This window comes from Coregonus lavaretus (genome assembly GCF_964263955.1).
Source record: "Coregonus lavaretus genome assembly, chromosome: 15".
Lineage (NCBI taxonomy): Eukaryota > Metazoa > Chordata > Actinopteri > Salmoniformes > Salmonidae > Coregonus > Coregonus lavaretus.
Window position 1 is genome coordinate 10,363,544 of NC_140002.1, and position 22,358 is coordinate 10,385,901.

The following is a 22,358-nucleotide window of genomic DNA, read 5'->3' on the forward strand; positions in this document are numbered from 1 at the left end:
TAAAACCAGAAGGCACAACCTCAACACCACAATTTCAACAAATAAACCACTACAATCAATCAAAATAACTGCAATGCTTAATGAACTCATTCAACATCAGAGTCCTAGACTGCACCAGGGAATCGAGATGCAAGGAATTGTTTATTCCAACAATGGGGGCACTAAAACTAAAGGAGGATTTACCTAAATTGGTCAAGACCAGAGGGACCTCAAGAGTTAACCAGTCCTGCGAGCGGGTTTGGTAGCTCATTATTTTTATATGTTATCAATGAAGTTAGGTAAGTTGGAAGCTTGTGTAGTAGAGCTTTGTAATCAAAAGGAATAATTAAGTAATCTACTGGACTTTAATGAGGACCAGCTAACCTTTTGTTACAGGATGCAGTGGTGTGTATTAAAACTGTCACCTGTGATAAAGTGAAGGGCGCTATAGTAGACGGCATCCACAGGTTTAAGAGTAGTGGCTGCTGCAATCTGGTAAATGGTGTCACCATAGTGAAGAACTGGCAGGAAAGTTTACTGTACAATCTGCTTTCTGCTATTTAGGGAGAGGCAAGATCTATTTGTAAAAAAGAAGCCCACTTTAAATCGTAGCTTTTTAACTAACTCATCCATATGTTTTTTAAAACATTAAGTCTTTGTCAATCTAAATGCCCAGATATTTATAGGCGGACACCCAATCAATGAGGGAACCATCCAATTAATAAATATGTAGTTCATCTGATTTAGTTTTTTGTGAGAATTAGAGAACAACATATATTCAGTCTTGCTTGCATTAAGTAGAAGTTTTAAACCAACCAGGGCTTTATGTTTACTATGTCTATCCTTGAGTCCAGGTTGCAGCAAGGCCTAGCTACTAGCCACCCTAATCCTTACAGTAGTCTAATAACCAACCAACACTATTTAATACATAGGCCTAGGTTATTCATTTAGAATGAATGCATAACCAAATACAAGACCAAATGTGTTTCTTTCTGTCAGTGAATATTCTTGAAATACACATTTTAGCCTTGAGGCAAAAAGGATGCTCTTTCTGTGAAAGTAAACACATTTAACTCCCTGTGTATTTATTCACCATCAACACACTTGCAATAATAAACTGGACTTACTAAGGCATATTGGCCAGAGTCTAGTAGACTCAACAACATAGATGATTAACCCAAATCACAAATATTGTTTTCTTATCTATAGATAGGCTATTTGTTTGAAGAGGGATCACTCAATTATTTCAATTTGTATACAGTAGTATAGTATAGACTACTCTTGGTACACCTTGACATGGCTTTAGTTGTACACCGAAAATGCATAGACCCTCTGCTTTTTAAAAGGGCTGGAGTGTTCAACAAGAAAAACCACCTAGCACAGAATGTTCTGGGAAACAACATTTGTTAGCTGGGAAGCCTTTGCAAAGCAACATCCTATACAGACTGATAAAACTATCATCATCACTATAACATTTTGATGCCTCCACTCATATCCACAGCTAAAATGGAGAGGTATTGCCACCATTCCGACTTCTAGTGCCTTAAACCGAAAGCCTTCATCCCTGCACTTCTCCCTGTACATGATGAACATGCTGAAGTCCAGTGGACTGAAGATCCCTGGCAGGGGCCCAAAGCACTCCCCTGGCCCTGTGGGACGAACCTCTACTGGGGGGTCCGCTTCCGGCACTGTGGGCCAGAAAGACAGTAAGTCACTTCTTCATTCCTCAGACTTCCTCTAGACTCTCAGGAAGAGATCGGATTTCCTATCGCTTAGCCTATCAATCATGGTGGCATTTCATCATTGGAAGTTACCAGCAATTCTTTGATTGTTGTAGTTGATTGTTTGTTAGTTGTCAGTTGGTGATTATTCCAAACATAAAGAGCAGAAAAACTAAAGGCCGATTTACCTAACTCTGAAGACACCAAAGGAGTCTCCAGAGTTAACCAACCCTGTGAACGGGTTTGATAACTTGTAATTTTAAATCTAAATAGTGAAGTTAGGTAAGTCGGAAGCTTGTGTAGCAGGGCTTTGTAAAAGAAAATAGTGTAGTAATGTGATCTACGTGACTTCAAAGAGGTCCAGCCAACCTTTTGGTAAAGAATACAGTGATGATTAATAAAACTGTCTCCTGTGATAAAACGAAGGGTGTTATGAAAAACGGCATCCAGGGGTTTAAGAGTAGTAGCAGCTGCACTTTGATAAATAGTATCACCCCCATCAAGAACAGGTAGAAAGGTTGACTGCACAATCTGCTTCCTGCTGACTAGAGAGAGACAAGATCTGTTTCTGTAAAAAAAGCCCACTTTAAATCGTAGTTTCTTAACAAGCTCATTCGTATGTTTTTTAAAACGATAAATCATTGTCAATCCAAATACCAAGGTGTTTGTATGCAGAGACTCGTTCGATTATAGAACCATTCGATTCGTGAAGATGTAATCCATCTGAGACAATCTTACGAGAACTTGAAAATAACATGTATTTAGTTTTGCCCATATTAAGCACAAGTTTTAAATCAGTTAGGGCTTTCTGCACAGCTGCAAAAATCGGACTGTAACCTTGTCACAGCAGTCGGGGCAATTGCGTATATAATAGTATCATCTGTATATAGATGAAATTTAAAACTTTTAACAGATTGATCAATAGCATTTATATAAATAGTCAAAATAATCGACCCCTACAGAACACCTTTATGTACTTTAACAAATTCGGACCATCAATCACGATGGTCTAAGTTCTGTCACTTAGATAATCATGAAACCAAGAGCAGGCGTCAGAGCCCAGGCCAATCGAGGACAACTTGTTCAATAAAATTGCATTATCAACAGTATCAAACGCTTTTGACAGGTCCACAAACAAGGCAGCACAATTCATTTTAGCGTCTAAAGCATTGACAATATCATTAACAACTAATGCGGTTGCTGTGATAGCACTGTGCCCTGGCCTAAACCCAGATTGATTTATATTAAAAATACCATGCTCAGATAAAAAAGAGCAAAGTTGTTTATTTACCAAGGATTCGAGAATCTTAGCTAGACATGGAAACCTGGAGATGGGACGATAATGATCAAGATCACTACTATCTCCGCCCTTGTGGAGTGGCAGAACATAAGCTGTTTTCCATACTTTTGGAATATTTCCTGATAACAATGTTAGATTTAAGATATCAAATCAAATCAAATCAAATTGTATTAGCCACATGCGCCAAATACAACAGGTGTAGACATTACCGTGAAATGCTTACTTACAGCCCTTAACCAACAATGCATTTATTTTTTCATAAAAAAGTAAAATAAAACAACAACAACAAAAAAGTGTTGAGAATAAAATAACAGTAGGGAGGCTATATACAGGGGGGTACTGGTGCAGAGTTAATGTGCGGGGGCACCTGCTAGTTGAGGTAGTTGAGGTAATATGTACATGTAAAGTGACTATGCATAAATAATTAACAGAGTAGCAGCAGCGTAAAAAGATGGGGTGGGGGTGGCGGGGCAGTGCAAATAGTCCGGGTAGCCATGATTAGCTGTTCAGGAGTCTTATGGCTTGGGGGTAGAAGCTGTTGAGAAGCCTTTTGGACCTAGACTTGGTGCTCCGGTACTGCTTGCTTTGCGATAGCAGAGAGAACAGTCTATGACTAGGGTGGCTGGAGTCTTTGACAATTTCGAGGGCCTTCCTCTGACACCGCCTGGTATAGAGGTCCTGGATGGCAGGAAGCTTGGCCCCAGTGATGTACTGGGCCGTACGCACTACCCTCTGTAGTGCCTCTGTAGATATGGGTTATTGAGCCAGCAATGAGGGGAGCAGCAGACCTGAGCATACCCGGCTCCAATTGATCAGCCAGTGTGGATTTCTTGATATCTATAGTAAGTAATGCATCAAGGACTTGTTTTTCTGTGAATTGCCGAAATGTAAAAACTTAACTACCATTTTCTGAGTCACTCTGCAAAGTTTCCGAATCAGCGTTTAGCCCATTCTTAGAGATAGAAGGGTCAGACACTCTTTCAAAAAGATAGCCTGTTGAAATAAAATGATGATTAAATGCATCAATTATGGTATTTTTGTCCGTAATGTGGCCAGAGTTTGAATTAATTTGTTGGGGCATGGAGGAGGAAGTGCAATCCTTTAGAGATTTGACAGTTTTCCAGAATTTAGCTGGGTTCCCCTTACAATCAGAAAGAGTGGTTACATTATAATCAGATTTAGCCTTTTTGATCAGTCTTACACATTGATTACTCAGTTGCCTAAATGATTGCCAATCTGGGCCTAAGCCTGTGTTCCTGGCCTTGACCCATTTTCTAATGAATGACTTCAGATAATTCAGGAGTGAACCAGGCATTCGATCTACCTTTAACTCTCAAAGTTTTGAAGAGGGCATGATTATCTACAATAGTATTGAAGACATTTTGCAAAAAAGCTTAAAGCTAAATCAGGTTCAGGGATAGCTGAGATACAATCAAGGTCACTAAAATAAAGATAATGTAAAAAAGCTTGTTCACTTAAGTTTTTTAAGTTCCTCTTAGCACCCCAGGTTGAGAATCACTGTTGTAGGTGACTTTGTTGTGGTTCACCGAGATGACGTCTTAGTACTAAACCATATTCATGTACCACCATAGATGTGGTAAAGAGGTCAATGGAACTCAACCAAAACAAAGGAAATGCCATGGAAATGCGTGGGGGAAAGATACCGTGGGGGGAAAGATCCTGAATCTCTTCATTGTCCTCCAGCAAAATTAGCCTACAATTAGGCTATTGTTTATATACAGTATTTCACACTATGTTGAGGTAAAAATCGGAGTATAATGCTTGTATGGATGTCAACCCCAATGTTCATGTCATCGTCACCAATCAACTGCATTACTTAAAAATGACTTTGACTCCCACCACCGATTTCTCTATGCTAGCTATGCTACCAGCTTATACGAACGGGAGTTACAATTTAGCAGTCACTTCTTCTAAACCTGAAAAGGGACTTCTAAATGTTATGCAGCGAAAACAGACAAATATACCCAAATCAGACTTTAGTAACCACATTATGGGCCTGTTACAATACATCAATCATGACGGATTTTACGAAAATCCACTGTGTTAGATCAGATTTGTTGAATGTGCGCCAATCCGGTGTCCATCTTCTATCCCCCACTGTCTGCGTTCCTCTATGACAAATCCGAAACCTACTCCCCATTGACCCAAGTGTTTACAGTGTGCAAAGCCAACAGAAATACGACACCCAAACACGTTTCCCACTGTTATTTCTCCTGGTTTTAGATCACATGCCCGGACCCTAGGGCCACAGACGTGTGTGTTACACTGGCGCAGCTTTCCGCTAAATTACAGCTAGACTCTTTCCCTTCCTGCTGCACTAGGCTGATATGAGCCTACAGGAGGCCAAACACAGTCTGGGGGAGTCTGGGCTGCTTCTGCTGTCTTGTTGTTTGCATTAGTCTGTATGGGAGAGTTGGATCAGAGGCAGCCATGTCATGGTTCAAGTTGACGGTGGAATGCTGTGAGGAAAGGAATGGAAAGGGAAAAAAACACAGGAAGTGCAGTTGCGGGTAAGTGAGAATCAGGCATTGCAGAAATGCTTGTAGCAGTGCACATGGCTGTTATTTTCGAGGGCCTCCTTCAGAAGGACTATTTTGCAGTGTTAGTAGGGCTGTCCCTGACTAAAAAAAAATCTTAGTCGACGAAGAGTCATCTGTTCTTTCGACCAATCGACTGTTAAAACATGTATTTTTCCATATATAGACACACCCTATGTGTTTTAATAAAACCAACTATATGTAGGCTACTGAGCTTGTCTGATGCTTTAAGCATAAATTAAATAATTAAGACACACAAATGACTCAAGAAGGAGCCAGAGATCAACCTGTTCCTGAACCTCCTCCTCCCGCTGCTGCTGGTCTTCGCAGATTCTGCCATTAAGCTCCCGATGTTGCCAGTAATAGGTTACACCAGGGGTCGGCAACCTTTTTCATTTGGAGTGCCAATTTATCTTACCCTTTTCTACCGATCTGCGTGCCATTCATGACTTTCATATGCACATTTTCGTGGAACAGTTTCATTTCTTTTATAATAAAGTAATTGTATCTCAAAATCATTGTCATGTGACAAATTCTATCTAAATGAAAATTATAACAAATTAAAAGCAACTTCTATTGCCATTGCCAACAATGTAAAAATTGCCTAAATAAAGCCAACAAATAAAAACATTGCAGTCTGCAGGTAGAAAATATCCTGATAAAAATAAATATTTGAGAAGCTCCACAGCTCATTAGTGGTGTTAAGTTAAGACAATCAGAAATACTATCAAATGGGCACATTTATAAGCCTACATTTGCGCGCAGGCCAGGTAGCCTAGGCCTACTTCTATGCGTAATCAGGTGCGCGTCCCTACTCAACATTGACAAGAGCGCTCCAAACAAAACACAATGAATAAATTGACAACTCGTAAATGGAATGAAATACTGTAAACCAAAACTTGTTTCTCACAAGTGTAAAATACTGTAATAATAATATATTGAATGCATTAACAGAAATTACCGTAACCAAACAAACATTATAGATGAGCAATTATGGGAATTAACTGTAAATGTACTACTGGTGATACTGGTGTGCCATCCCCACAGCCTCCGCAATGGATTAGTCCACTGAGAAAGGCGTCAATCAAGACGTGCCATAATACAAACATTTTTTTGGCAACTGCTCGACTAAAACATTATCGGTCAACCAACAGCCTATCGACCAAACAATGGACCAGTCGACTAAATGAGGTCAGCCCTAAGTGTTAGTGTATGTGTTAAGTATAACTACCAATAGATTATGCATAATTGCCTATCAATAGATAGTTATTTTAAGGGTGTAGGACTAATATTGTTTTGGAATTTCTAATAATGTTATTTGAATTTACAGTTGTGTGAATGATCTTAGTTATTGAATGTTGCTAAAATGCCTCTCTATGCACAGTTTTGTAACACAATGTTACTGTATGTTGTAAGCAATATTAGCAATGCTTTATTTACATAAAAAGGAGGCAACTTTAATTGAGATAGGACTTACTGTATCGGCCTACTTTCAGTTTCTGAGCATACAAAACAATGCCATTGAATTAATCAGAATGGTGCTGATGCCATCGTTTCCGATTACCCAAAAGAGCTTCTGGACATCAGAACAGCGATCACTATCCTCGATTTGGATGAAGATTTCTACTTCAACGAATCGGCGGCACAGGACATATTGCTCACCCTGGACCAGGTCCTAATCCCCGAGACTTGGAAGAGAAATAGACGGCCGAGGCTCCCTGACGAAACTACGTCGGCGAGTAGATAAACCGCCTCTACCCTCCGTTCTATTGGGGAACGTACAATCACTGGAGAACAAACTGGATAAGCTCTGTTCGATACTATCCTATCAACGGGACCTGAAGAACTGTCGTGGGTGAACAAGGACATGGATAATATACAGTGGGGAAAAAAAGTATTTAGTCAGCCACCAATTGTGCAAGTTCTCCCACTTAAAAAGATGAGAGAGGCCTGTAATTTTCATCATAGGTACACGTCAACTATGACAGACAAAATGAGAAAAAAAATCCAGAAAATCACATTGTAGGATTTTTAATGAATTTATTTGCAAATTATGGTGGAAAATAAGTATTTGGTCACCTACAAACAAGCAAGATTTCTGGCTCTCACAGACATGTAACTTCTTCTTTAAGAGGCTCCTCTGTCCTCCACTCGTTACCTGTATTAATGGCACCTGTTTGAACTTGTTATCAGTATAAAAGACACCTGTCCACAACCTCAAACAGTCACACTCCAAACTCCACTATGGCCAAGACCAAAGAGCTGTCAAAGGACACCAGAAACTAAATTGTAGACCTGCACCAGGCTGGGAAGACTGAATCTGCAATAGGTAAGCAGCTTGGTTTGAAGAAATCAACTGTGGGAGCAATTATTAGGAAATGGAAGACATACAAGACCACTGATAATCTCCCTCGATCTGGGTCTCCACGCAAGATCTCACCCCGTGGGGTCAAAATGATCACAAGAACGGTGAGCATAAATCCCAGAACCACACGGGGGGACCTAGTGAATGACCTGCAGAGAGCTGGGACCAAAGTAACAAAGCCTACCATCAGTAACACACTACGCCGCCAGGGACTCAAATCCTGCAGTGCCAGACGTGTCCCCCTGCTTAAGCCAGTACATGTCCAGGCCCGTCTGAAGTTTGCTAGAGTGCATTTGGATGATCCAGAAGAGGATTGGGAGAATGTCATATGGTCAGATGAAACCAAAATATAACTTTTTGGTAAAAACTCAACTCGTCGTGTTTGGAGGAAAAAGAATGCTGAGTTGCATCCAAAGAACACCATACCTACTGTGAAGCATGGGGGTGGAAACATCATGCTTTGGGGCTGTTTTTCTGCAAAGGGACCAGGACGACTGATCCGTGTAAAGGAAAGAATGAATGGGGCCATGTATTGTGAGATTTTGAGTGAAAACCTCCTTCCATCAGCAAGGGCATTGAAGATGAAACGTGGCTGGGTATTTCAGCATGACAATGATCCCAAACACACCGCCCGGGCAACGAAGGAGTGGCTTCGTAAGAAGCATTTCAAGGTCCTGGAGTGGCCTAGCCAGTCTCCAGATCTCAACCCCATAGAAAATCTTTGGAGGGAGTTGAAAGTCTGTGTTGCCCAGCGACAGCCCCAAAACATCACTGCTCTAGAGGAGATCTGCATGGAGGAATGGGCCAAAATACCAGCAACAGTGTGTGAAAACCTTGTGAAGACTTACAGAAAACGTTTGACCTGTGTCATTGCCAACAAAGGGTATATAACAAATTATTGAGAAACTTTTGTTATTGACCAAATACTTATTTTCCACCATAATTTGCAAATAAATTCATAAAAAATCCTACAATGTGATTTTCTGGATTTTCTTTTCTCATTTTGTCTGTCATAGTTGACGTGTACCTATGATGAAAATTACAGGCCTCTCTCATCTTTTTAAGTGGGAGAACTTGCACAATTGGTGGCTGACTAAATACTTTTTTTCCCCACTGTACATCTAGCTGGTTTTCCTATGTATCGGCATGACAGAACGGCAGCTTTGGGTAAGCTCAAGGGAGATCGGTGTCTCTTTGTTAACAACAGACGTGCACAATCTCAAATATTAAGGAAGTCTCAAGGTTCTGCTCACCTGAGTTAGAATACATTTACATTTTGATAAGCTGTAGACCATACTATTTACCAAGAGAGTTTGCATCTATATTTTTCGTAGCTGTCTATTTATATTTTACATTTTAGTCATTTAGCAGACGCTCTTATCCAGAGCGACTTACAGGAGCAATTAGGGTTAAGTGCCTTGCTCAAGGCAAACCAATGCTGGCACTAAGACCGCACTCAACGAGCTGTATAGGGCCATAATCAAACAAGAAAATGGTAACTCAGAGGTGACTCTCCTAGTGGCTGATGATTTTAATGCAGGGAAACAAATCAGTTTTACCTAATTTCTACCAGTCACCTGTGCAATTAGAGGCAAAAAAACTCTAGATCACCTTAACTCCACAAACAGAAACGCATACAAAGCTCTCCCTCGCCCTCCATTTGGCAAATCTGACCATAACTCTATCCTCCTGATTCCTGCTTACATCTGGAACCATGGCCCCCCTGCAAACATTTCCAAACATAGCCTCTATAATTATTTTCTAGATTAGGGTCATTTCAGGAACAGCTGGTAGTCATAGTCATTTACCTAATCCTTCTAATTGACTGTCAGCATTTCCCACAGTGTTCATCAACCGCCTGCCTGTAGTGCACACACAAAGAATCAGGTTAGGGCTATAGGGCCATTGAGTGAATAGCTGTTTGGTCAGCACATTTCCAATTGTGAACTAAAAGCCCTGCTCTTTTTTCCCTTTTAGTTCAAGACCATTGCTGTTGTTTCTGTCGTTGATTGGTGATATAATACAGTACATGCTCTTCCGTTTATTTAGATCCAATAGATTTTATAATAAGAAAGTAGGCCTAGATAATGTCCTGTTGTTGTCCCTATGTTCATCCTCCTTGGATTTCAATACCAAAAGGCGACTTTTTCTATTTAGAAATCCGTTGTGATTGTACATGATGGTGCACCAACATATTAGTGACAAAAAAATCAGGGGTAGGGTAAATTCCATTTACATTCAGTCAATTCAGGAAGTAGACTGAAATTCCAATTATAATTTTCTGTCATAGAGAAACATTGGGGAAAATTGGCTTGAGAATTAAATTGAAATGACCCCAACCCTGCTAAAATGTTTATGTCAATCTCAGATTGTACATTATATAACCTCATAGCTGCTCCCAAAATTTATGTCCTTAGAGGTCACGCCCTAGTGGACTGTCGAGAATCAAAGCATCATTACAGAGACAAAAATGTTTAGGTATGAGTCGCCCCTAAAGGCCTAGTTCTAGTTCTAGTATCTCCTGTTGCTGTTTGGACTGTCCCTGAAATCTGAAGTGACAGCCCCACAACAGTGAATGCTACACATAAGTTGTATTTTAATTAGGAAATAACATCAGTATATTATTATGGAAGCCAAAGTTCTTTTCAACTTCACTTACATTATTGGACTTAAAGTCTGAAAGCTTTCAGTTCTCAGACAGAGAGAGAGAAAGAGAGAGAGAGATAGAGATGGAGAGAAAGAGTCAGAAAGAGTGAGGAAAAGAGAGAGGCAGAGAGAGGGAGAGAGAAAGAGAGAGGCAGAGAGAGAGAGAGAGAGAGGGAGAGAGAGAAGACAGAGGGAGTGTGAGGGGGAGGGGGGGTGTTCTAAGGAGTTGTGGTGGCGTCATTGTGTGGGGCTGGTGAATAGTGGGATTCAGATGGTTGTGGGAGGTAGCCAGGCACAATAGTGAAAGTGAGGCCTGTGTTCTTGCTCTTCCTCCTGCCTGCCTAATTTCCCCCTCGATATTCTGTTGCCACGGCAACCCAGCCACTTGAACTAGCACTGCACCAGTCTTTTGGGTGCACGCTTGTTTGGCTGGCTGGGACTTGGGTAGGGGGTGGGTAGGGGTCTTCTCTGTATTGGCCCAGGGCCATGGTGTTGACAAAGCTCACACATGTTACACACACACATCCATGCACAAGCAGGAGCGTGCACACACACACACACACACACACACACACACATGCATGCACAAGCAGGAGCGTGCACACACACACACACATGTTACACACACACATCCATGCACAAGCAGGAGCGTGCACACACACACACACACACACACATGCATGCACAAGCAGGAGCGTGCACACACACACACACACACACACACTGCTACTGCACATACTGTATTACCTCACACATACACACTAGCACAAAAATACTGCATAGTATACACATTACCTACACAAGCACACACCCCTGACATTGCAGACACACATGACCTCACAGGGATGTGCAAAGCTTTGTTTTGGAGGTATAATATCTTATAGTATCTATAGATTATACACTGAACTAAAATATGAACGCAACATGCAACATTTTCAAAGATTTTACTGAGTTACAGTTCATATAAGGAAATCAGTCAATTGAAATAAATTAATTAGGCCCTAATCTATGGATTTCACATGACTGGGAATACAGATATCCATCTGTTGGTCACAGATACCTTAAATAAAAGGTAAGGACATGGATCAGAAAACCAGTCACTATCTGGTGTGACCACCATTTGCCTCATGCAGCATGACACATCTCCTTCACATAGAGTTGATCAGGCTGTTGATTGTGGCCTGTGGAATGTTGTCCCACTCCTCTTCAATGGCTGTGCGAAGTTGCCTGATATTGGCGGGAACTGGAACACGCTGTCATACATGTCGATCCAGAGCATCCCAAACTCAATGGGTGACATGTTTGGTCAGTATGCAGGCCATGGAATAACTGGGACATTTTCAGCTTCCAGGAATTGTATACAAATCCTTGTGACATTGGGCCATGCATTATCATGCTGAAACATGAGGTGATGGCGGTGGATGAATGGCACGACAATGGGCCTCAGGATGTTTTTACGGTATCTCTGTGCATTCAAATTACCATTGATAAAATCGAATTGTGTTTGTTGTCCGTAGCTTATGCCTGCCCATACCATAACCCCACTGCCACCATGGGGTATACTGTTCACAACGTCGTGTGAGTGAGCAAACCGCTCACCCACACAACGCCATACATACTGTCTGCTATCTGCCCGGTACAGTTGAAATCGGGATTCATCTGTGAAGGACGCACTTTTCCAGCGTGCCAGTGGACATTGAAGGTGAGCATTTGCCCACTGAAGTTGGTTACGTTGCCGAACTGAACTCAGATCAAGACCCTGGTGAGGACGACGAGCATGCAGATGAGCTTCCCTGAAACGGTTTCTGACAGTTTGTGCAGAAATCCTTTGGTTGTTCAAACCTACAGTTTCATCAGCAGTCCAGGTGGCTGGTCTCAGACAATCCCGCAGATGAAGAAGCGGGATGTGGAGGTCCTGGGCTGGCATTGTTACACATGGTCTGCGGTTGTCAGGCTAGTTGGACTTACTGCCAAATTCTCTAAAATGACGTTGGAGGTGGCTTATGTAGAGAAATGAACATTAAATTATCTGGCAAAAAGCTCTGGTGGACATTCCTGCAGTCAGCATGACAGTTGCACGCTCCCTCAAAACATCTGTGGCATTGTGCTGTGTGACAATACTGCACATTTCAGAGTGGCCTTTTATTGTCCCCAGCACAAGGTGCACCTGTGTAATGATAATGCTTTTTAATCAGCTTCTTGATATACCACCTGTCAGGTGGATGGATTATCTTGGCAAATGAGAAATGTTCACTAACAGGGATGTAAGCAAATTTGTGCACAAAATTTGAGAGACATACGTTTTTTGTGCGTATGGAACATTTCTGGGATATTTTATTTCAGCTCATGAAACACGGGACCAACACTTTACATGTTGTGTTTATATTTTTGTTCAGTGTAGTAACTTGAAATAAGAAGGGTACAAGTGCCTTTCATCGTCTCATTTTAATTCACTGTATTTGGGGTTTAAATCTTATTTAAATGACTCTAGCAACTGAAAATCGTATGCTATGCCCTTTTCTATAGCAGGCCAAATATAGTGGAAGTTGAGATTTAATAGGGCTTTTCTAAAGCCTGTACAAACACACATTAGTCATGGCCAGAGAGAGTAGCTGTTAGAAGCAGGGATTGCGTCCCAAATGACACCCTATTCCCTAAATAGTGCACAACTTTTGACCAGAGACTTATGGGTCCTGGCCAAAAGTAGTGCACTACATAGGATATATCCATATCACAAGAGATCCATATCGCATGCAATATTTTGAAACGCCACTAAGCCGTGTGTAATGTCAATTTTTATAGTTTACTATGTTTGTCGTCTCTCTCCCTCTTCTCTTGTGTCTGCTTCCCACATACACCAAGCCCCACCCCCTGTCAATCAAGCAGCACAGTTCCTCCTCCTCGCTGTTAGATTCACTATACATTTGCATGCTGTTCTGTTAGGTCAAATGCAGTCAACAGATTGTTTCAAACAAGAAAGATGCTGCTTTCCACTTTGCTTCTTAATATAAATCATTCTATTTCAATGATTCCAACAGTTCACCCAAGTCAAATCGCAATCGCAATATTTTGTAAAATTAATCGCAATTTGATTTTTTGCCCATATCGTACAACCCTATGTGGTACAAAACAAAATGTTTCTAAGTGGTGAATGTTACATTCCTGCGGGAGAACATACCTCCATAAATGCCATTGTAAGACCCCATTAAATTTAAAAACTCAATTATCATGCATATTGGTAAAACTAAAAACCACATTATTTTGTTCTCTCTAGTACCATTTTGCAACCATGTCTATCAGTCTCACAACATATGGGAGCAATTGGGGCATAAAAGCAGGCATTGGGCCCTCTCCCCAACTCCTGGGGTGTCAGAGAGACAGTCCTGGCACCAACTGTACTCACACACACACACACACACACACACACACATTACAGTGCAGCCAGCACAGCAGACCACGTGCTAATTGTGCCCTGCTACAGTTAACAGCTCCAGTGTCTCTCACCAGAATGGATAGTGCTCATCTAAACAGCATGTGCCAAACAGCAAAGCACCGCATCTGTGGCACAGCATCGCAAGGTTAATCATCAGTGCATTAGAGACAATCTCACTGACCCAGTTTTCAATAGGATGTAGAGCAAAGCCTAACCTTGCATTAACTCCACTGTTGTGTTGGATGCAGCACGGCAGATTCTTCGCCGATCTGTTTTGTGATGTGATGTGATGTGATTTGATGAAATTGGATAAATGGTTACTGGAGAAGTGACTACTTCAGACTGAGCATTGTGTGTATGATGCCTGAATTCCTTATTTCAGGAGTTTACGTTGCGTGCATGAGAATACTGGACTGTAACCTGCATACAACACAACATATTAATCCTCTAGACTAGCTACATTGTTTTGTTTATTATTTTTCACATTATTTGTTTGTAGACCTGTATGTATCGCCTTTTATCACCCCACTTCAGCACATTTGTTCCTATAGCCTACACTGCTTTAGAGCATTGTATTCAAAGACCATACTGTAGATCCATGGCCATTTGAATGAATACAGGAATTCTGTGATTTTAACCTAACTCTATCTCTACCATAGAAATGAATGTAAATAGGAATTCCATACTCTTATCTCTTTCTACCTCCACAGACTCCCCACACAAGCAGATCTCCCCACTCCCCAGCAGCAATGCCTCAGACAAGTCAAGCTCCAAGACATCCGAAGTGGGGGATGACGTCCTTGGGGACTACGTGGTTGGCGAACGTGTCTGGGTCAACGGGGTCAAACCGGGCGTCATTGCCTACCTGGGAGAGACACAGTTCGCCCCAGGACAGTGGGCTGGGGTGGTCCTCAACGACCTGTTGGGCAAAAACGATGGCTCTGTGGGCGGCGTGCGCTACTTTGAGTGCCAGCCCCACCAGGGCATTTTCACGCGCCCCTCCAAGCTCACCCGGCAACCGGTGGGCGACGGAAGCGAAGGCCACTCCACTGATTCGCTGACAGCTCAGAACCTGACGCTCCATGGTGGCAATGGTGCTTCGCCTGCTGGTCAGCGTGTGGTCATGCCACTCAGGGAGGGCATGCTCAACAGCTCTGTGAAGACGGGTAACGAGTCAGGTTCCAACATGTCCGACAGCGGCTCGATCAAGAAAGGTGGGGATAAGGACCTTCGAGTGGGAGACCGTGTGCTGGTGAGTCCATGTCCACACACACACACACACACACACACACGAAAAGCCTTTGCTTTGACCCTCGTTCTATGAAAGCAATGACAATGGAACTGCTTTTCTTACCGTTCTGAAAGTCTGAGAAACCAGACCTGGACCGATTCTGTTTGCACTCTCACAAAAGGTAAAGGGCTGCCATATACACAACATTCTTTCAACCCAACCACAATCTCCAAACAACATTTGGGTCGAATTCCACTTACCGTTGGACTAAAAGCTTTCCCTCTGGTCAATATTGTAAATCACATTGGATTACTGTCAGGAGATCCCACCGCTGACACCATTTTACCGTGCTTCTCCACTCTGCTCTAACTCACAGCTATTCTGTGAGTGCGTTGGTCAATATGGATACTGGATAGGGAGCTGTGAAACTCATCTCCAAACCGCCAGCCTCTCTTGTATTTTGGTGCCCTGCTTTGAATCTTGAAGCTTTGTGCTAGGCTCTGACTTGTATTCTGATTTAGTACACAAACACATTGCACAATGGTAATCTCAAAAACTAATTCCAAAAATAAAATAAAACAATTGTGTTTTAGAGAATTCCTAAAGGTTTATCAGAAGCATTCCATTTGCATGCATAAATGCAGCTCTAATTGATATGGTTTCCCATGTCTGACCACAGTTTTTAACCACTTGCCATGGCCTCCACCTTCTATGTTCTCTATGGATATTGTCACGTTCGTTGAAGGACGGGTCAGACCAAGGCGCAGCGTGATATACGTACATGTTTATTTACACTGAATAAACACACGACAAAACAATAAACCAACGACACGTGAAGTCCAAGGTAGCACACACAACATACCTTACAAGGAACAAGATCCCACAACCCACTAGTGCAAATAGGCTGCCTAAGTATGATCCCCGATCAGAGACAACGAGAATATGAAACACAGATTCAACCACAAAGACCAGGGAGGTTTTTCAATGCCTCGCAAAGAAGGGCACCTATTGGCAGATGAGTAAAAATAATAAAAAGCAGACATTGAATATCCCTTTGAGCATGGTGAAGTTATTAATTACACTTTGGATGGTGTATCAATACACCCAGTCACTACAAAGATACAGGCGTCCTTCCTAACTCAGTTGCTGGAGAGGAAGGAAACCGCTCAGGGATTTCACCATGAGGCCAATGGTGACTTTAAAACCATTACAGAGTTAATGGTTGCAATAGGATAAAACTGAGGATGGATCAACAACATTTTGGTTTCTCCACAATACTAACCTAAATGACAGAGTGAAAAGAAGGGAGCCTGTACATACTAAAAATATTCCAAAACATGCATCCTGTTTGCAATAAGGCACTAAAGTAAAACTGCAAAAAATTTGGTAAAGAAATTCACTTTTTCTCCTGAATACAAAGCATTATGTTTGGGGCAAATCCAACACAAAACATCACTAAGTACCATTCTTCATATTTTCAAGCATGGTGGTGGCTGCATCATGTTATGGGTATGCTTGTCATAGGTAAGGACTAGGGAGTTTTTTTTTTGGATTAAAATAAACGGAATAGAGCTAAGCAGTGGCAAAATCCTAGAGGAAAACCTGGTTCAGTCTGCTTTCCAACAGACACTGGGAGACAAATTCACCTTTCAGCAAGACGATAACCTAAAACACAAGGCCAAAAATAAATGTTAAATTTTTCTGAAGGCACTGTATGCTGTCAGTGATTGTGTGCAAAATAACCTGTAAAGAACGTAACTTTGTGCATTTTAAACATCTCTATTAATTCTGTTTTATTGATGTATATTTCACAATCTACAGTGCCTTCAGAAAGTATTCCTACCCCTTGACTTATTACACATTTTGTTGTGTTACAGCCTGAATTCAAAATGGATTAAACATATATCTTTTCTCACCCATCTATACACAATAACCCATAATGACATACAGTTGAAGTCGGAAGTTTACATACACCTTAGCCAAATACATTTAAACTCAGTTATTCACAATTCCTGACATTTAATCCTAGTAAATATAACCTGTTTTAGGTCAGTTAGGATCACCACTTTATTTTAAGAATGTGAAATGTCAGAATAATAGTAGAGAGAATGATTTATTTCAGATGTATTTATTTCATCACATTCCCAGTGGGTCAGAAGTTTACATACACTCAATTAGTATTTGTGTCACGATCGTTGAGAGACGGGTCAGACCAAGGTGCAGCGTGGTATGCGAACATGTTTATTTACTCAACAAAACATACAACAAAACAATAAACAACGTAACGTGAAGTCCTCCGGCTATACACATACAAGCCAACACGGAACAAGATCCCACAACTAAGGTAGGCAAACAGGCTACTTAAGTATGATCCCCAATCAGAGACAATGAGCGACAGCTGTCTCTGATTGGGAATCACACCCGGCCAAACATAGAAATACAATACCTAGACCATAAACATAGAATTTCTAGCATAGATTCTCACGCCCTGACCAAACCAACTAAAGACGACCGGCCTCTCAAGGCCAGGGCATGACAGTACCCCCCCCCAAAGGTGCGTACTCCGGCCGCACCAACCTGACTCATTAGGGGAGGGTCCGGGTGGGCATTCAGCCTCGGAGGCTCCGGGCGTGACGACCTCTCCCTCTCTGCCTCCCCGTTGCTTCCCTGGTCTGGTCTGGTCTGGACCTCGGCGCGATGCTTCCCCTCTCCTTCCTCCCATGATGCACCAAGCCCTGTCTGGACCCTGGTGTGGGAGACCCCGAACCTGGAGAGGGGCTGACGTCATGGTCTGGATCGGCAATCCCCCCGCGATGCACCAAGCCCTGTCTGGACCCTGGTGTGGGAGTCCCCGACCCTGGAGAGGGGATTACTTCTGGGTCTGAAGTAGAGCCGCTGACCGGAGCTGAACTGGCCCCCAGTGGAGCGGACTGCTCTGGCTCCGGAGTGGACCCGCTGACCGGAGCTGGACTGGGCACCGGTGGAGCGAACTGCTCTGGCTCCGGAATGGATCCGCTGACCGGAGCTGGATTAGGCACCGGTGGAGCGGACTGCTCTGGCTCCGGAGTGGAGCCACTGACCGGAGCTGGACTGGGCACCGGTGGAGCGGACTGCTCTTGCTCTGGAATGGATCCGCTGACCGGAGCTGCACTGGACCCCGGTGGAGCGGACTGCTCTGGCTCCGGAGTGGAGCCGCTGACCGGAGCTGCACTGGAACCCGGTGGAGCGGACTGCTCTGGCTCTGGAGTGGAGCCGCTGACCGGAACTGAACTGGACACCGGTGGAGCGGACTACTCTGGCTCCGGAGTGGAGCAACCGACCGGAGCTGGATCAGGCACCGGTGGAGCAGGCCGGGCCGGACTGGAGACACGCACCACTGGTCTGGTGCGAGGAGCAGGAACGGGCCGGACTGGAGACACGCACCACAGGTCTGGTGCGAGGAGCTGGAACGGGCCGGGCCAGACTGGGGACACGCACCACTGGTCTGGTGCGATGAGCAGGCACGGGCCTTACCGGACTGGGAACACGCACCACTGGCTTGGTGCGAGGTGCAGGCACAGGCCGGGCCGGACTGGAGACACGCACCACTGGCCTGGTGCGGGGAGCAGGTACGGGGCGTACCGGGCTGGCAACACGCATCACTGATTTGGTGCGAGGAGCAGGGACGGGCCGTACTGGACTGGGAACACGCACCACTGGCTTGGTGCGGGGACTAGGTACGGGGCGTACCGGGCTGGCGACACACACCACTGGTTTGGTGCGAGGAGCAGGGACGGGCCGTACTGGACTGGGAACACGCACCACTGGCTTGGTGCGAGGAGCAGGCACGGGCCATACCGGACTGGGAACACGCACCACTGGCTTGGTGCGAGGTGCAGGCACGGGCCGGGCCGGACTGGAGACACGCACCACTGGCCTGGTGCGGGGAGCAGGTACGGGGCGTACCGGGCTGGCAACATGCATCACTGATTTGGTGCGAGGAGCAGGGACGGGCCGTACTGGACTGGGAACACGCACCACTGGCTTGGTGCGGGGAGCAGGTACGGAGCGTACCGGGCTGGCGACACACACCACTGGTTTGGTGCGAGGAGCAGGGACGGGCCGTACTGGACTGGGAACACGCACCACTGGCTTGGTGCGGGGAGCAGGTACGGAGCGTACCGGGCTGGCGACACGCACCACTGGTTTGGTGCGAGGAGCAGGTACGGGCGGTAACGGACTGGATACACGCACCACTGGTTTGGTGCGGGGAGCAGATACGGGGCATACCGGGCTGGCGACACGCACCACTGGTTTGGTGCGAGGAGCAGGGACGGGCCGTACAGGACTGGGAATACTCATTTTGGTATTTGTGTCACGATCGTTGAGAGACGGGTCAGACCAAGGTGCAGCGTGGTATGCGAACATGTTTATTTACTCAATAAACATACAACAAAACAATAAACAACGTAGCGTGAAGTCCTCCGGCGATACACATACAAGCCGACACGGAACAAGATCCCACAACTAAGGTAGGCAAACAGGCTACTTAAGTATGATCCCCAATCAGAGACAATGAGCGACAGCTGTCTCTGATTGGGAATCACACCCGGCCAAACATAGAAATAAAATACCTAGACCATAAACATAGAATTTCTAGCATAGATTCTCACGCCCTGACCAAACCAACTAAAGACGACCGGCCTCTCAAGGCCAGGGCGTGACAATTTGGTAGCATTGCCTTTAAATTGTTTAACTTGGGTCAAACGTTTCGGGTAGCCTTCCACAAGCTTCCCACAATAAGTTGGGTGAATTTTGGCCCATTCCTCCTGACAGAGCAGGTGTAGTTGAGTCAGGTTTGTAGGCCTCCTTGCTCGCACACGCTTTTTCAGTTCTGCCCACAAATTTTCTATAGGATTGAGGTCAGGGCTTTGTGATGGCCACTCCAATACCTTGACTTTGTTGTCCTTAAGCCATTTTTCCACAACTTTGGAAGTATGCTTGGGGTCCCTCGTGCAGCAAAGCACCCCCACAGCATGATGCTGCCACCCCCGTGCTTCACGGTTGGGGTGGTGTTCTTCGGCTTGCAAGCTGCCCCCTTTTTTCTCCAAACATACAGTGGGGAAAAAAAGTATTTAGTCAGCCACCAATTGTGCAAGTTCTCCCACTTAAAAAGATGAGAGAGGCCTGTAATTTTGTAATGTAGGATTTTTAATGAATTTATTTGCAAATTATGGTGGAAAATAAGTATTTGGTCACCTACAAACAAGCAATATTTCTGGCTCTCACAGACCTGTAACTTCTTCTTTAAGAGGCTCCTCTGTCCTCCACTCGTTACCTGTATTAATGGCACCTGTTTGAACTTGTTATCAGTATAAAAGACACCTGTCCACAACCTCAAACAGTCACACTCCAAACTCCACTATGGCCAAGACCAAAGAGCTGTCAAAGGACACCAGAAACAAAATTGTAGACCTGCACCAGGCTGGGAAGACTGAATGTGCAATAGGTAAGCAGCTTGGTTTGAAGAAATCAACTGTGGGAGCAATTATTAGGAAATGGAAGACATACAAGACCACTGATAATCTCCCTCGATCTGGGGCTCCACACAAGATCTCACCCCGTGGGGTCAAAATGATCACAAGAACGGTGAGCAAAAATCCCAGAACCACACAGGGGGACCTAGTGAATGACCTGCAGAGAGCTGGGACCAAAGTAACAAAGCCTACCATCAGTAACACACTACGCCGCCAGGGACTCAAATCCTGCAGTGCCAGACGTGTCCCCCTGCTTAAGCCAGTACATGTCCAGGCCCGTCTGAAGTTTGCTAGAGTGCATTTGGATGATCCAGAAGAGGATTGGGAGAATGTCATATGGTCAGATGAAACAAAAATAGAACTTTTTGGTAAAAACTCAACTCGTCGTGTTTGGAGGACAAAGAATGCTGAGTTGCATCCAAAGAACACCATACCTACTGTGAAGCATTGGGGTGGAAACATCACGCTTTGGGGCTGTTTTTCTGCAAAGGGACCAGGACGACTGATCCGTGTAAATGAAAGAATGAATGGGGCCATATATCGTGAGATTTTGAGTGAAAACCTCCTTCCATCAGCAAGGGCATTGAAGATGAAACGTGGCTGGGTATTTCAGCATGACAATGATCCCAAACACACCGCCCGGGCAACGAAGGAGTGGCTTCGTAAGAAGCATTTCAAGGTCCTGGAGTGGCCTAGCCAGTCTCCAGATCTCAACCCCATTGAAAATCTTTGGAGGGAGTTGAAAGTCCGTGTTGCCCAGCGACAGCCCCAAAACATCACTGCTCTAGAGGAGATCTGCATGGAGGAATGGGCCAAAATACCAGCAACAGTGTGTGGAAACCTTGTGAAGACTTACAGAAAACGTTTGACCTGTGTCATTGCCAACAAAGGGTATATAACAAAGTATTGAGAAACTTTTGTTATTGACCAAATACTTATTTCCCACCATAATTTGCAAATAAATTCTTTAAAAATCCTACAATGTGATTTTCTGGAGAGAAAAAAATCCTCATTTTGTCTGTCATAGTTGACGTGTACCTATGAAGAAAATGACAGGCCTCTCTCATCTTTTTAAGTGGGAGAACTTGCACAATTGGTGGCTGACTAAATACTTTTTTTCCCCCACTGTAACGATGGTCATTATGGCCAAACAGTTATATTTTTGTTTCATACCCATCTACCAATAGGTGCCCTTCTTTGCGAGGCATTGGAAAACCTCCCTGGTCTTTGTGGTTGAATCTATGTTTGAAATTCACTGCTCAACTGAGGGACCTTACAGATAATTGTATGTGTGGGGTACAGAGATGAGGTAGTCATTCAAAAATAATGTTAAACACTCACTATTATTGCACACAGAGTGAGTCCATGCAACTTATTATGTGACTTGTTAAGCAAGTGTTTTACTCTTGAACGTATTTAGGCTTGCCATAACAAATACTTATTGACTCAACACATTCTAAAAACATAATTCCACATTGACATTATGGGGTATTGTGTGCAGGCCAGTGACACAAATCTCAATTTAATCCATTTTAAATTCAGGCTGTAACACAACAAAATTTGGAAAACGTCAAGGGGTGTGTATACTTTCTGATAGCACAATAACACA

At 43.8% G+C, this 22,358-nt stretch overlaps 1 protein-coding gene across 1 annotated transcript in view; it reads left to right on the top strand.

The window, feature by feature from the left end:
- The window catches only part of clip2 (CAP-GLY domain containing linker protein 2), a 57,971-nt gene that overhangs the window by 1,335 nt on the left and 34,278 nt on the right, over window positions 1-22,358 (top strand). The window contains exons 2-3 of the mRNA XM_084178766.1: window positions 1,481-1,685; window positions 14,713-15,254. Coding sequence (XP_084034892.1) covers window positions 1,562-1,685; window positions 14,713-15,254 — 666 coding nt within the window. The 5' untranslated portion in view covers window positions 1,481-1,561. The remainder of the gene's footprint in view (window positions 1-1,480; window positions 1,686-14,712; window positions 15,255-22,358) is intronic.